This window comes from Bombus pascuorum, chromosome 9, assembly GCF_905332965.1.
Source record: "Bombus pascuorum chromosome 9, iyBomPasc1.1, whole genome shotgun sequence".
Classification (NCBI taxonomy): Eukaryota; Metazoa; Arthropoda; class Insecta; order Hymenoptera; family Apidae; genus Bombus; species Bombus pascuorum.
The window spans coordinates 1,161,141-1,175,299 of record NC_083496.1 but is presented as its reverse complement, the minus strand read 5'-3'; the positions used below and the strand labels follow the sequence as shown (position 1 = coordinate 1,175,299).

The 14,159-nt window shown below is 37.0% G+C and overlaps 3 protein-coding genes across 6 annotated transcripts; 1 reads left to right on the top strand and 2 right to left on the bottom strand.

Moving 5' to 3' along the window:
- The first annotated feature begins 1,449 nt into the window (after window positions 1-1,449).
- On the top strand, window positions 1,450-4,758 carry LOC132910512 (hexosaminidase D-like). The gene has a single exon (XM_060966271.1). It carries the CDS (start codon window positions 1,822-1,824, stop codon window positions 3,571-3,573), a length of 1,752 nt encoding a protein of 583 aa, XP_060822254.1. The 5' UTR covers window positions 1,450-1,821; the 3' UTR covers window positions 3,574-4,758.
- On the bottom strand, window positions 4,269-6,683 carry LOC132910516 (ras-related protein Rab-28-like). The gene is made up of 4 exons (XM_060966279.1): window positions 6,589-6,683; window positions 5,579-5,764; window positions 5,232-5,465; window positions 4,269-5,157 (listed from the first exon to the last, which is right to left on the bottom strand). The coding sequence occupies exons 1-4, from the start codon at window positions 6,661-6,663 to the stop codon at window positions 4,933-4,935; spliced, it is 720 nt and encodes a 239-aa protein (XP_060822262.1). The 5' UTR covers window positions 6,664-6,683; the 3' UTR covers window positions 4,269-4,932.
- Window positions 6,367-13,132, bottom strand: LOC132910513 (F-box/LRR-repeat protein fbxl-1). Of its 4 annotated transcripts, XM_060966273.1 has the most exons (9): window positions 12,773-13,132; window positions 12,359-12,592; window positions 9,971-10,170; window positions 8,820-9,094; window positions 8,469-8,735; window positions 8,025-8,394; window positions 7,742-7,945; window positions 7,425-7,657; window positions 6,367-7,344 (listed from the first exon to the last, which is right to left on the bottom strand). In XM_060966273.1, exons 2-8 carry the CDS (start codon window positions 12,467-12,469, stop codon window positions 7,522-7,524), a joined length of 1,563 nt encoding a protein of 520 aa, XP_060822256.1. In that variant the 5' UTR covers window positions 12,470-12,592; window positions 12,773-13,132; the 3' UTR covers window positions 6,367-7,344; window positions 7,425-7,521. The 4 variants fall into 4 exon arrangements, with proteins under 4 accessions (XP_060822256.1, XP_060822255.1, XP_060822259.1 ...); XM_060966272.1 differs by having other exon boundaries at window positions 12,359-13,132; XM_060966276.1 differs by lacking the exons at window positions 12,359-12,592; window positions 12,773-13,132 and adding an exon at window positions 11,702-12,279.
- Between the last annotated feature and the right edge of the window lie 1,027 nt (window positions 13,133-14,159).

Here is a 14,159-nt window from a genome sequence, read left to right as displayed (position 1 = left end):
ATTCCTCCGTGCACGTTTATTGATCGCTGACTGCACAACATCGAGGATCTACCGCGCAGGAACGGCGTAATTCAAAATCCGACTTTCTCTTCAAACACTGGCAATAATATTTTCTCGGGACGACAAATATTTTCCCTCTTATGTGTCGTATCTTGTTCAGAGAATATGTACTATTTGTTTTTCGAAAGAACGATCTTTACTCCTATACTTTTAAATCGTTTAACCTATTCGAGCGTATAGATTGTACGAAAGACGCAACGACGATAATTAAATTTCGAGTACAATTGGGATATAAAATTGGTTACGATAAATGTTAGAACAAGTTGGAATCGCTAAGGTCGCAAAAACGCGCGTTATTCCAAGCGCGTGGTTTAAACTTCCGTAGAGTGGCATCATTAAACAGCTTTATTGTCTAGAATTATTCCCCTACTCTCGTCATAACTAAAGAGATGTGAGTCACGTTCATTAAGTATATAACGGGTGGTCATGCACAGTTCGCGGAAACTGGAAACGAGATAAAGGACTAGGATTTAAGATTTCGCTACTAAGGATTCGATTACACGGCTGTGAGCCTCTCCGGTTTCGCTCGTCTTTGATTCTTTTCTTGTTAAACGTACCAGAACTCTATTTTCGTTCTTAGTTTCACGCCCTTCGTTCTGCATTTTATGCGTCTAATCGATACGTCTATTTTCTCCGTAAATTAAACGAACACATTGAGTACTTTGTTCACACGTATGTTACTCGACGATAAATAAAAAAGAATGTTTAAAGAGCCGAAGTGAAATTGCGACGTAAGAGTGTGCCAGGGGCATGCCTTGATTCGACATCATCGCAAATTATCATGCTTCTGCTGGATCTCATTAAGTAAATTCGATGCAGAATGACGAGCTGTTATTTATAGGTCAAGCTCGTGACAGTGGCAGCCCTGATTTCGTATCTTTTCTTCTCACGAAATTTCACGATGCATAAATATGAATTATTCGTTTGTGATACTTTGTCAATAATAATATATGTATATATAATATACGTAGTTCGTTCTAGAAGGTATTGAGATGAAGTTTATCAAATTATATTTATTGTCTCTTGATTATCCTGTAGATACATTATCGTAAACTGTAAAGTTTTATAAAATTTGTAGCAATCAGTAGTTAAGTGTAACGAATCTTACAAGTATTCTGTGCAGTGAAAAACATGAATGTATATAGTTTAGGGAATATTTCTCTTATTTTCGATAACGTGATATCCAATCGCATAGAAATACACATTGTAAAGTCTGAAATGTTCCTACGATATTTCAATTTCAATTTAAATGATATATATATATATATATATCATATTATATATATATATATATATATATATATATATATATATATAAATGTTTCATTCATAAGTTAAACAATTCAACGGGATGAATGTACCAATATAAAATATCTTATAAGAATTTATATTTATCATAGTGTTTATCATCGTATACAGTTGCCTAGCCTGCTCCTTGATAGCGTTTATCACTATATAGCAGTAACAAAGATTTATTATTTCTATCCTTCTGTCATTAATCTGTGATAAGGAAAAGAACTAGTGTCATTTCTTTGCAAATGCAATTAATTAGATAATATTATATTATTTTCTGATGACAAATCCATATTATGTAAGTCCAATTTGAATGAGCTTAAAAACAACATAACGTTGCTTTACAAGTACAAGTGCCGACATTCATTGAAAAGAACAATCAAATCGTGTTGTAAATAATAATAACTTTGATTAAACAGAAGTAATAACAAAGTGACTCGATCTTGATGTTCTGCTGGACTGACAATCATGACACGACTAGGAGGCAGAGCCTCTTTAATGATCACCGTAATGATCAGTTTTACTCTGTTGATTGTTATTTATCATATTCTCGATAATGAGGTCAAGGACATCACAACCAATAAATTAAATCCACAGTTTAAGATCGAAGAGGTTTATCCATTGAGCGACCTGACCGAGAATCCTCTTAGCATTGCCAGAAAAAAACAAATAGAGGCTCAAATAATGGGAAAATTGAAAAGCGGAGGAGGAAGGCTATTCAACGATATTAATTATGAAAGATTGCACGCAGAAACAGTTCCCTTGTTTAAGGGACATAAAATCGTGCATTTAGATTTAAAAGGAGCTCCTCCGAAGGCAAGTTATTACATGTACCTGCTAAATTTGCTCAAAAATTTAGGTGCCACTGGTATACTTATAGAATACGAAGATATGTTTCCTTTTGAAGGAGCGATACAAAATATCAGTGCAGGAAATTGCTATACTAGGAACGACATTGCAAAAATTCAAAAGATAGCCAGTAAGAATAAGCTTATAGTCATACCGTTGATTCAAACTTTTGGTCATATGGAATTTGTTCTCAAGTTAGATCAATATAAAGACTATAGAGAAGTTTCAAGGTACCCGCAAGTTTTATGCCCTACTTACAACAAAACTCTACCATTGATATATGAAATGATAGACCAAATAGTAGAAGCACATCCTGATATAAAGCATTTGCATATTGGAGCCGACGAAGTTTATCAGATAGGAGAATGTTCTAGATGCTTAGATACAATGGTTAAAAGACAGTGGGGCAAGAAACAATTATTTTTGGATCATGTTTCAAAAGTGGCAAAATATATAAAAAATAAATATCCAGATCTTGTTGTTCTTATGTGGGATGACGAATTTAGAGAAATATCATCCGATGAAATAATAGACAGAGGTTTGCATTTAATGGTAGAACCTGTTGTTTGGAAATATACCACCGATCCTGGAGCATCATTGACAGATCAATTGTGGAAAAACTATGCATCGGTTTGGAAAGATATTTGGATCGCTACAGCTTTTAAAGGTGCTACTGCTCCAGATAGATATTACACCGATATTGGTTATCATATGGAAAATCATCAGCGTTGGTTGGAGATTATCAATAAATATTCTACTGAAATTAGATTTAAGGGTGCGATTTTAACAGGGTGGCAAAGATACGATCACTTTAGCGTACTGTGCGAACTTCTGCCATCTGCTATACCCTCGCTTGCTGTAAATTTAGCCATCCTGCAAGCTCCAGATTTATGTAGATTCCCGATAGAAGTACCTAGTTCGGTATTACAAGCGCTAGAGTGCGAGGGCATCATTTCTCTAAGTATTCCAGAACCTCAATATGGTTGGACCAGATGTAGTTATCACGGTGTATCTATTTATGCTGCTATATTGCGGCTGTATTCTTTGACTCAAGCAGTTAGTAAAATGGAAGAGGATAACACATTTAAGGGATGGTTGAAACCGTACAATTTAAAATATTCTTTTTCAAATCCTAGTCACGTAGAAAGAGCGGTTGCAGAACTGGATAAATACAAGACGGACATAAAGTACATTGAAAAAGAAATAAGAACAGCTATGGAAAACATATATGACAATTATACTATACAAGAATGGATAGAAACATATATCGCTCCTTTGAACGAGAAATTCACTCAACTGTGGGAGGCTAAAGAAAAGATTTTAGAAAAGAACGTATGGCCAAGAAGACCACTAACGAAACCTATCTTATAGTTTAATGAATGAATAGTTTCCATAACGTGTAATATGAGACTGAAGATCGCACTAGAGTAAAAAAAGAAGCGATGTATTAATCGAGACACTTAGAATCTTTGTTTTATAAAGAGACGAGTAATCGATGGTATATAAAGTTTACCAAAACTATAATTTTGCACGTTATATGTCTGAATTATATAAAATATGCTCTATATCTCAATTCAAGCGGGTGATCAAGTTCTATCGATTGCACCGTCCGTAAATTAGTTTTCCTTTTTTTCTTTTTTGAATCGTCTAACAAACATTCGATCGAACGCTTGATCAATGAAAACTGATCTTAATTCGTGCACTCGAAGAGTGAACTAATTAGAGTTTTTCAACTAACACTTACAACACTTAACAGAATATGGATTTAAAATTTGAATTTGTAATATCGTATATAGTTTCGATGAAGCGTTAATTTAAAAATTGATCCTAAAATTGATTAATTATTCTATCCTCTGAATTGCTACGTCACTAATTCCTAATGAAAAGGGCTCCACTAACTTAGTTGCTATTTATTAACATGTTTTACCGTTTAATACTTCCAACGTGCATCTAACATTTATGTTATTCAAAGCTAATTGTTCCAAGAATACGCACATACCGCGATCTTGCTCATTCTTGTTTGTTAAATGACGTGTTCTTCCGTTGTATGCATTCTGTTTTGTATATTTGTTTTTTTTTTTGCATATAGTTTTGCATGATTAGTGCCATTAACAATTAAGTATAGGAAAAAACCTGTGAATCAACAATTTATAAAAATAGAGATACATCTGCGAGTTGTTTAATATGGACGAACGAGTTTTCTCTCGCTCTTTAAAACGCGAATAAAAATTGATTCGTTTACTATCCTGTTTTACTTGATCTTACGATGTTTAAATGCGATTATAGAGCTTCCTTTATCCCGTGATTTCTTCACGGATTATCTCTCAATATTAAACGATCTTTTCCCACCAGCATTTATACATGTATGATAAAATTACCGAGGACTTGAATACAAATCTATGGCATGTACTCTATCAACAGTGTATGTACATCACTGTAACGAACGATGCTACTATTATTGTAAAAGTATTTTTAACATTGTTACGTCGATCCATATTAACATTATTACCGCAAGTAGTAAGATTTTATCAATAAATAAATTTGTTTTTAAATCTACTACGAAGACACCAGTGGTTTATTGCATTGGCCCCTCAAAGTATAAGTAATCTCTTATATATGGTAAGAAAGTAGCGAAAAATATTCGTATGGACGTATTATGTACAGATGAACCGTCCTTGACGTTCGATAAAAATATTGTATTGCAAAAACCACTTCTCGTTACGGTAATTTTCACTGTAGCAGGCAAACTGACGACTTTGAACCAGGTAAATGGGGATGAAATGGTATTTGAGTTTGCTTTTTCGTGGGGATCCTTTTCACGACCTTGCGAATGGTGCTCATGTCCACTGTGTCGCCTATTTCTGCAATTATTATGGGCTTGTGATAGTCCTGATCTGTTTTCGTTAATCGGACACCCAAAATTTGCGCGGCTAAGGTCACTATACACAAAGAAACCTGAAATGAAAACCAGTTTTTTTTAAAAGGAAGTACAGGATATTGCTCCTCTTATTGTTTAAAGAATATTTTACCGCTTCACCGGTTCTAGCGGAAACATCGTGAGACGGAAATCCATTGTCTGCGGCGAATTTGTGTGTTCGATCCTTTTTCACCGTCCTCTGATGTTCCATGTCGCATTTGTTACCAACTACGGCCATCAGCGGTGTTTCCTCGTAGTTATCGCTCAATTTTCTGATTTTATCTATCCATTCTTCTAAAACTTCGAAACTGAAGCTATTAGTGACGTCGTAGACTAAAAGGATTATCTGAAAAATATTGTTTTTCCTCCTGTAGAAGAACAGCTGATCTAGATTTTTTTTTTTTTCTGTGAAATGATGTTTTGACTGAAACATATGTCGGATGCATTCCGTTTTCTTACATGAGCACCGAAGACGTATTTGTCCAGCATGTTTCCGTGTAACGCAAGACCGCCGACATCCCATAAATGTAGATTAACGTTTTTATAAAAACCAACGCTGACGTTCTTCAGGAAGAAGTCGATTCCAGACGTTGGCGTGTACTGTCTCGTGAACTCGTTATTGCAAAATTTCTGAGCGATGCTCGTCTAAACAGGGATCCTTGAATTTCAGTTATCCAGAATTGCTATTCTATCGTTACGACGAGAGAGAGAAAGAGAGAAGCTATCGTCCTTTTCTAATTAAACACCTTTTCAGTTTTGAGAAACGAAAATAAAAAAATTTTAAAATAAACCATCGACAGTCAATCAATATACATAGTAATCTTAAACTAAGGTTTTGGATCGGTAGAGTGTTACTCGAGTATTCGAGCGTAACACGGAATTTCTACGTCGATCGAAACTCGCGTGTTATGCTTACCTACTAATTAATAGCTAGAAGTTGTTCGAGAACTAGAAGTTGTTCCTGTTATTGAGCAAAAGAATTTTGACGAAGAGAAGAATTCAAGACAGACGTGAAACGGCTCGAGTCACGAATACCTAATTTTGCTCCAACTACGCGTAGACTGTAGACTCTAATTACTAAAGATTTATTGCTGACAGTGTATGACACTTGGCGCGACGAAGATGTCAAAATGGTCATCACCGATAAAATAAAGCGCAATAAACATAAAACGTTCTATACTTGCGAAAGTATGTTTAATCGTGGCACTGACCACACTTCGCACGGAGGAAATAAATCGATACGTTGCTTGGTTCTTCGAAGCTCAGGCACTCTGAACTCGAAACAATTTAATCATATACATCGACGTTTCGTATGTGTATACCTTTCCAAAAATTTACGATCGAAAGTCAAATCGATATTTTGTTACTTTCTTTTGTTAACGCAAAAACAAATGACTAGAAAAAGTACACTATCGCTTGGGACTTGGAGTACACTTCCGGTTAAACGCCGGGAACATTGGAAAACTCACTTTGCCGGATCCAGAGTCACCGACCAGCACGATCTTCAGCTTCTTTACCAGTAGGTCCTCCTCGACGTCAGACATTGGGGAAGATCGGGATAAAAGGAGCACGAAAGGAAGAAACGCGACGATCGACGGAAAGTTTCGGGAATCATGCGAAAAGTCGTGTCGGCTACGACGGTTCTGCGTCGACTATAATGCAATATATAAACGAAGGGTCTGGCATGTGGCTAGAGAATGAAATCGAGCGAATCGACCGACCGGCCGTGGCCAGTGCGACGTCGTCGTCGTCTACACGGCTGCATGAATAAATTAGCGAATAATCGATACGAACAGCTACGGTGCGTACCTCTGTCTCTCGTCGATATTATACTTGACAAACTTTTTCCAATGACGATCTTTCGATTAATTATGAATACCCTGTGACGTAATGGATCGAGGTCTTGTACTTGTACGTGTCAAGGTTTTTCGTAATAATTCTCATTGATTACGTAGTTAGTCTGTTTCCCGTTCTTTGTTTTCCTTTTCCTTTTTCTTTTCCTGGTATATATGTATAGTATACATATATAGCTTATACAGTACATAGGTAACGATACGGTAATATCAAACGCTTCGAGATTCAAGGGTCAAAGTAATTCGTCTGCTCACGCTATGCGCTTGAAAATAGTGTAAAAAAATATGTATCTGTCTTTCATGGGCAGCAATAAGTACTCGAGTAATCGCAGGTAGATTCGTTGTTCGATCGTAATTGTCGTTGTTCGCTAGCTGAAACAAGAAATTTATTGCAAATTATACGTTTCATAATATCTGTCTCAACGTCTACTTTTAATCTTTTCATGTATTACCTTCTTGGTATGCTTGTTCGTTTCGGTGCTTGTATTTTGTGGAAGAATTTATGTATGAATCCCTGCAGCGTATGTACAAATATTTATATCGTAATAGTTAATTAAAAATCAAATCCTTATAATTTGCTAAGAGGTAGTAATTAGACACGCGGCAGCACGTTGTCGTACGAACGACCGTCAGTCTGTCGGCGCGTTCAAAATTGGCCTTTACTATTTCATAGTATCTTCCATCGCTGCAAGCGCATCGATTTTACAATTATACAGTGTATTTTATTTATTGCCCGACTTTAAATACGATTATCCGGTTATGTGATTACCTCAAGCTTAAGCACCGTAATTTAATGCATTTTACACGTAGTATATCTATAGCCTTCTGACTTTTGTCGGAGAATCGGAGATTCTCGGGATCCCAGCGGAGCTCCAACCGCTCTAAATTTGGACAATTGTTAGCGATTCCGTCCATCAACTGATCCACGTGAATATTCACGCCTAACCTCTCCTGTGTTCCCATTACAAGAATTCTAAAATAAGAAACAGGAATTTCAAAAATATCTTGTCGTGGTATATTAAAGATATTAAAGATCTAAAAATATATTTTACTTGGCATTGGTCAATATGGGTAATACACTCTGCCATAGTTGATCGGTGATGTGAGGCATGCCGAATAAGGCGAGCCCCCACAGTTGATGACCGTATCTCGACAAGAATTTATGCAGACCATCGTCGGTCAGGTTATCGGAACTATCCAGATCTAGAGCGATCAGGTTCCGAGGATTGCCGAGTTCAGCCCAGGCTTTTAACACGCTATCGTTAAAGCCGTTCAGCTGACCGGCGCTCAGGAAACGAAGGCCTGGAATTCTGGTCAACATGTCGATCAGACATTCCGTTGACAGGTCCGTTCCGGTAACGTCCAACTCCTGGATGCTCGACTTTTCCCATTCCACCTGCATCACGTATTCGCTCTGGAGATCTGAAAAAGGTTCGTAATATTTCAAGTTTCGTATGATCGAAGGTAAGATCGCACGTCGATGAATATTTAGTTACTTGTTCCCTGCATGAGGAGACACTTTAATCTCCTGCTCCTTTGAAACAGAGTCTTCATGGTCGAGCCAGTGACTTTGGCACAGAAATTCACGGCCAAACATTCGAGCTGGATGCAATTGGAAGAAAATGCGTCGATGTGTGAATCGTCTACAAAATTGATCCCATATAAATTAATTACTCGCAAATTAGGAGTCGCTGATTTCAATTTGTGCACATTTATCACTTCGTAGATTTCCTCCTCCTCCTCTTCCACCTTCTCGTACGTTCCTATAAGATTCTAGATGTAGTTAGTTTCTCGTTGAAACAGGTGGTATGACAAGCATTCGCTTGGATCTCAAGGTAGACACGAACCTATGAGGTGAAGGATCTCCAAGCCGTTGATAAAATTGTAAATTTTTCTCATAAAGCCCTCCATGAAGATTACCTCTGACAGGCAGATGCACATGTACTTGAGTTTAGTCGGGAAGGCTTGCATCTCCGAAAAATCGTGCAGCTGCATGGCAGTGGAGAAGTCGAGAAGCATGTGAGTCAAATTTGGACATTTATTTGCCAATTCGTGAAGAACCGTGTGGGTGATCAATTCGATCGGCAATTCGATGTACCTCAGCGAAGCTCCAAAACGCGTGCTGTCAATCGGAGAAGGTTACTTTAATATTTTACGGCTGCGTGAATCCACCATATCGTTACCGTTTACGCGTTATATCTTTTTTTTTTTTTTATTTTGGTTTTTTACAATTTGTCCTTATGGACATTTGGTAAAGTGTTATATCTTATTGGTGAAAGAAAATAAAATAAAAATAAATATAGCATGTGGGTGGCTACCCCCAGCGGGGTGCCAGCTTCGTGTTTTCTAAGTTATATCTTTTATGTCGTAACAAAGTTTTTTTTTTATTTTATTTTGGTTTTCTACAATTTGTCCTTATGGACATTTGGTAAAGTGTTATATCTTATTGGTGAAAAGAAAATAAAATAAAAATAAATATAGCATGTGGGTGGCTACCCCCAGCGGGGTGCCAGCTTCGTGTTTTCCAAGTTATATCTTTTATGTCGTAACAAAGTTTTTTTTTTTTATTTTATTTTGGTTTTTTACAATTTGTCCTTATGGACATTTGGTAAAGTGTTATATCTTATTGATAAAAAAAAAAATAAAATAAAAATAAATATAGCATGTGGGTGGCTACCCCCAGCGGGGTGCCAGCTTCGTGTTTTCTAAGTTATATCTTTTATGTCGTAACAAATTTTTTTTTTTATTTTATTTTGGTTTTTTACAATTTGTCCTTATGGACATTTGGTAAAGTGCTATATCTTATTGGTGAAAAGAAAATAAAATAAAAATAAATATAGCATGTGGGTGGCTACCCCCAGCGGGGTGTCAGCTTCGTTTTTTCTAAGTTATATCTTTTATGGCGTTATATCTTGGCAAGTAAGAAGAAGCTGATTCTGGCGTGAACCTCGGACGCGAACGTTACCTGCCAACATTATACCGAGCAAGTATCTACTACCTGATCAAGTGCAGCAGATTGTCCAAAGAATTCACGTGCAATCCACTGATCTCCGGTCGCAGAGATACGTGTTTCCATAATCGCGTGTCGTACGCGATTTGCCGCCATCTTTTGCACACACGTGCTACCCTGCATATTTCGCGATGAGACAGGTAACTGAAGACGTTTAGCAATACCTTGTCTGGCAGCTTTTCTATCGTCTAAAAAAAAATGAAAGAACAATAATCCTCAGTACGAGACGCGTTAAACAATTCGACAGCTGCCTGGAATTAAAAAAACAAACTCGAGTTGACGTCTTTCGTCACATCTTTCGTAAAGTTGATCACTTACTGTCCCAGCGAAGCGACTTTTAACCACACCGCCCTCGGAAACGAACATCTGAGACGTTTCCACGGCGATCTGACCCCAGACATCGACACCCCCGAGATCCATCTTGTTATTTTCTCAAAACGTACTCGAGACACAAAATTGGTTTCCCTTTGGAAAGATATCGTCACGGAGTTTACTTCGATCGACAGGACGTTGATCTATACGATCCGATGAACGTTTAATCCACGTGTGGCGAATTGAACTTTGCACCGCGCGGAAAATTACCGATACGTAAAGAAAAACGAGAATACTTATTCAACGACGAAGGAGGTTCGTGAAAATCGCGGCACACGGCAGATTTCAAGGAATCAGAAGTTCTAAGTCTTCGACGGGGATTTCTAATCGGATCGCGCCTGCGCGTCGTCCTAAATATAAGACTTGGAAGACCCGTCTCCGCTTTAATTTTAAACTCGTCACCTGCAGCCAAGGTACATTTCCTTGTGTTTCCCGTAAACGTCAGATTTTGGGCGAAGTTTAGGAAATATCCGCGAGTCTCGTTACAACTATCGTTCGAAACTCGTTGCGCGTGTTCGTTGATAATAAAAGAGATCGCAGAAATGTTTGTACGGTTTACTCGCAACATAATGTCGATGAAAATTACTTTTACTTCTCTTTAAAATCGACACAAGAAAATCGGGAATTTATTTCCTGATAAATTTATGTTTACCAAAATTTCACCTCTTTTTTTTCTGGTTCTCTTCCTTTTTTTGATTTCAGCGGACGTCGTAAAATACTTGACCAATAATATTTTGTCCCATCGAAGAGGGTCATAGGCTTTTTAGAAATCTGCCAGAACGGCCTGGTTGATGTAAGACTTGGAACTTATCCGACACGAGACTTAACAAAACACGTGGTATTTACACAAAGATATATGTACTACAAGAAAATGTTTTTTTTTTTTTTTCTGAGAATCCGAGTCATTGTTTCTCGATAAAACACTTGGACTCTGTTACCTGATTATCGATGTCATTGATTTGGGATATTAAAAAATCGAGTACTTCGATCAAATAGCAAGATGGATAATAACGTCGCTCTAATGTTATTAAACGATATATCTGTTTTTTTCTTTTTTTTTTTTAACGATCAACATTTGTCGCTGAACTCACAAGTTCAGCTTCTATCGCAAGAAATCTCGCGTGTCACATGATGTGATAACGAATTTCATAGTTGCAATCGATAACGTCACCGCTTAGATGGTTTCATCCGGTACAAATAGGATCTTTTTATTTTCAAATAAGCGCAAAGTTATTATGCAATACTAAGATGAACGCTCTTGCGCGAACAAATTGTTAGCTGCCCAGCTAAACGTTCAAAATCGAATCAAAACTTTTCCATCGATTGATATTTTAACAAAATAATTACCACGCTCGACGTGATTCTTTTCCGATAAATGCTACGACCGACATCGTCTCTAGATATAGCATTCGTGGCGAATTCCACGTCCAGCTGATGCCAGGTGCTCATCGTTGGAAATACAATTAATTATACCGTGCTGTACGATCGATCTAGGAAAAATCACTTTGAACCACACCTTTCTCGATCTACACCGAATTATTGAAACCGTGTCATACGCAGAAATGTCGCAAAGCAGTTCAACGTTCCGTCGTTCATGTCAATATATTTTACAGGCACTCGAGTCACCGCGAGTTGAGAAACGGTACCGAGCCGGCAACCAATTTGTCAGGAGTTCGTCGGCTGACTGGACGATGCTAGGACTCATTTCAAGCTGAGTGGTAGCTTAATTAGTTATAAATAAAGGCAAGCAGTCAGTCAGGCAGACATCAGGCAAAGATAAGAATAGATAGAACGCACTTGTATGTACATCCTACCAATACGATCTAAAGAAGAAGTCCAGCTTCTACGTGTCATAATTCTGATTTGCAAGTTGTAAATATAAAAAAGCACGATATTGCAGATGTTCTTCTAAACGGTGCAAGAAGAATGCAAGATTGTTATTGCGATAACGTTTAACAAACTTTGTTATGAGAAAGAAAGCTAACGTCTGTTTTGATAATTTACCGTATTCGATCGTTTTATAACCTCCTTCTTATCGTCGTCAAAGTTGTTGAGCTGTTGAAGTGCAGCTTCTACGCTCAGTACGTTCCAGTTAGACATTCTTCGTGCATCCATAGCGATGATATATCGATTGATCGAGAACGAATTTAGATATCGAGAAAATAAGGTTTATATGGCTGTACATGTATCTCCGTACGAAAACAATACACTCTAACATTACACTATTTACTGAAAACGCTACGAAAGAACGAATAAAGGCTTTACACTTTCACCATATCCTTCGCGATTTAGTTTAACGTGTAACGACACTCGAGCAGACGATAGGAAATCGTAGAATGATATCTCACAAAAACGATTTGTGCATCACGAGTACACGGAAAAATACGAATTTTGGTAAAGAAGATCGAGATTGCGTACGTTCTCCTTCGTAGATACTTTCTGACAGAGGATGGAGGAGTAAGCCATCGTTTAATGACGTCCTTCCTTCGGTTTACGAAAAATGTGTTGACGTTTGGATTACATAATTATCTTACGACTGTGATCTTGTCGAAGTAATCCTTTTTCTTTGTTATTTCAAATACTTATCTTTGGTTAGTCGGAACGCATGCAACCCTCGATGCTTGTCGAAAATCAACCTAGTCGACCATTGTGATGTTCTTATGCTAAGCACCCTACGTTCTAGATCGGAGGTGAAAAATGTAACTAAAATAATCTTAACTTTCTGTCGTTCCCTAAAATAGACTCGCTGGAGAGCTGTGCCACGCAAGGATGCACAGCCAACAGAGGGCCGTCATGGTACATTGCGGGACTTTTCGAAAATTCAACAACAAAAAACACGTTGAATTCCATTTCGGATTATTCGGATAACCCATTCATTGTATTTATTTTTAGTCGCAGTTAGACCACGAAGAAATGCAACAACCTTTGATTCTATGACTGTTTGATCTGTAAAACACAGATCGTTTCATTGTCCAGTATGTACTTTAACAAAAAGAATCAATTTGGCAGACAAATAAAGAGCGTTAATGATGACTCATAAAAAATATAAATTTATATTATTTTTATTTTTTTATAATGTACCGAAAGAATATTGCGAATGACAAACGCCCTGTATGCGTGACAGTTGTTGAATATCTTTTTGATTGCAGGCCAAATAGGTAGCATTTGGCTCGGCGCCATTAGCAATTTGATTAATTAAGGCCACATAATGTACGAACACTGACAGTGACTTACAAGATCTTGCACGATGTACACTAACCATGTCCAGTTTGTTTATAATTTTTTATCGGCATAAATATTTTCTTCCAACGGACGTGTCTTTAAATGATTCATTATGATTCCCAAATATCAAGAAAACAAAATATCACAATATTCCGTAAAACTTTTTTTGACTATTTCAAATTATCGAAAAGTAGAAAAATAACGAGAAAGATAGAAATTTATAGATTTATTAAGTTTCTATACGCGTATGTTTGCAGTTCAAAAATAAAGATGGCGTTAAAAGTTCTACGTTACCAACTGTAGGTTTCGATCGAAGAACATGCACTTGTTGTCAAACATTTTTGTATAAATATATGTATGTACATAAATAATAGTTTGCAATTTGCTATATGAATATTATTAGATATATATGCATATAACAATTTAAGGTACATGAAGTACAACTTGTAGATGGATTGAGATTTTTTAATAATGTGTACTTCTACGAGCAATTGCGCGTTTTACCGGATGGAAATCTCATTTTTCATTTAATCTAGTCTTTGCATATGACTGCACAATAGCAATATGTTATCAGTCACGTTCA

Bases quoted from the DNA above. Each gene is read 5' to 3' on its own strand.
- LOC132910512 (XM_060966271.1), top strand. From the start codon at position 1,822: ATGACACGACTAGGAGGCAGAGCCTCTTTAATGATCACCGTAATGATC.
- LOC132910516 (XM_060966279.1), bottom strand. From the start codon at position 6,663: ATGTCTGACGTCGAGGAGGACCTACTGGTAAAGAAGCTGAAGATCGTG. The intron at 5,765-6,588 runs GTGAGTTTTCCA...ATCCCTGTTTAG, and splicing joins GTGACTCTGGATCCGGCAAA to ACGAGCATCGCTCAGAAATT. The intron at 5,158-5,231 runs GTAAAATATTCT...TTTTCATTTCAG, and splicing joins CCGCTAGAACCGGTGAAGCG to GTTTCTTTGTGTATAGTGAC.
- LOC132910513 (XM_060966272.1), bottom strand. From the start codon at position 12,469: ATGGATGCACGAAGAATGTCTAACTGGAACGTACTGAGCGTAGAAGCT. The intron at 9,095-9,970 runs GTAGTAGATACT...TCCGATTGACAG, and splicing joins AATCTGCTGCACTTGATCAG to CACGCGTTTTGGAGCTTCGC. The intron at 7,946-8,024 runs GTAAAATATATT...TTCTTATTTTAG, and splicing joins CCCATATTGACCAATGCCAA to AATTCTTGTAATGGGAACAC.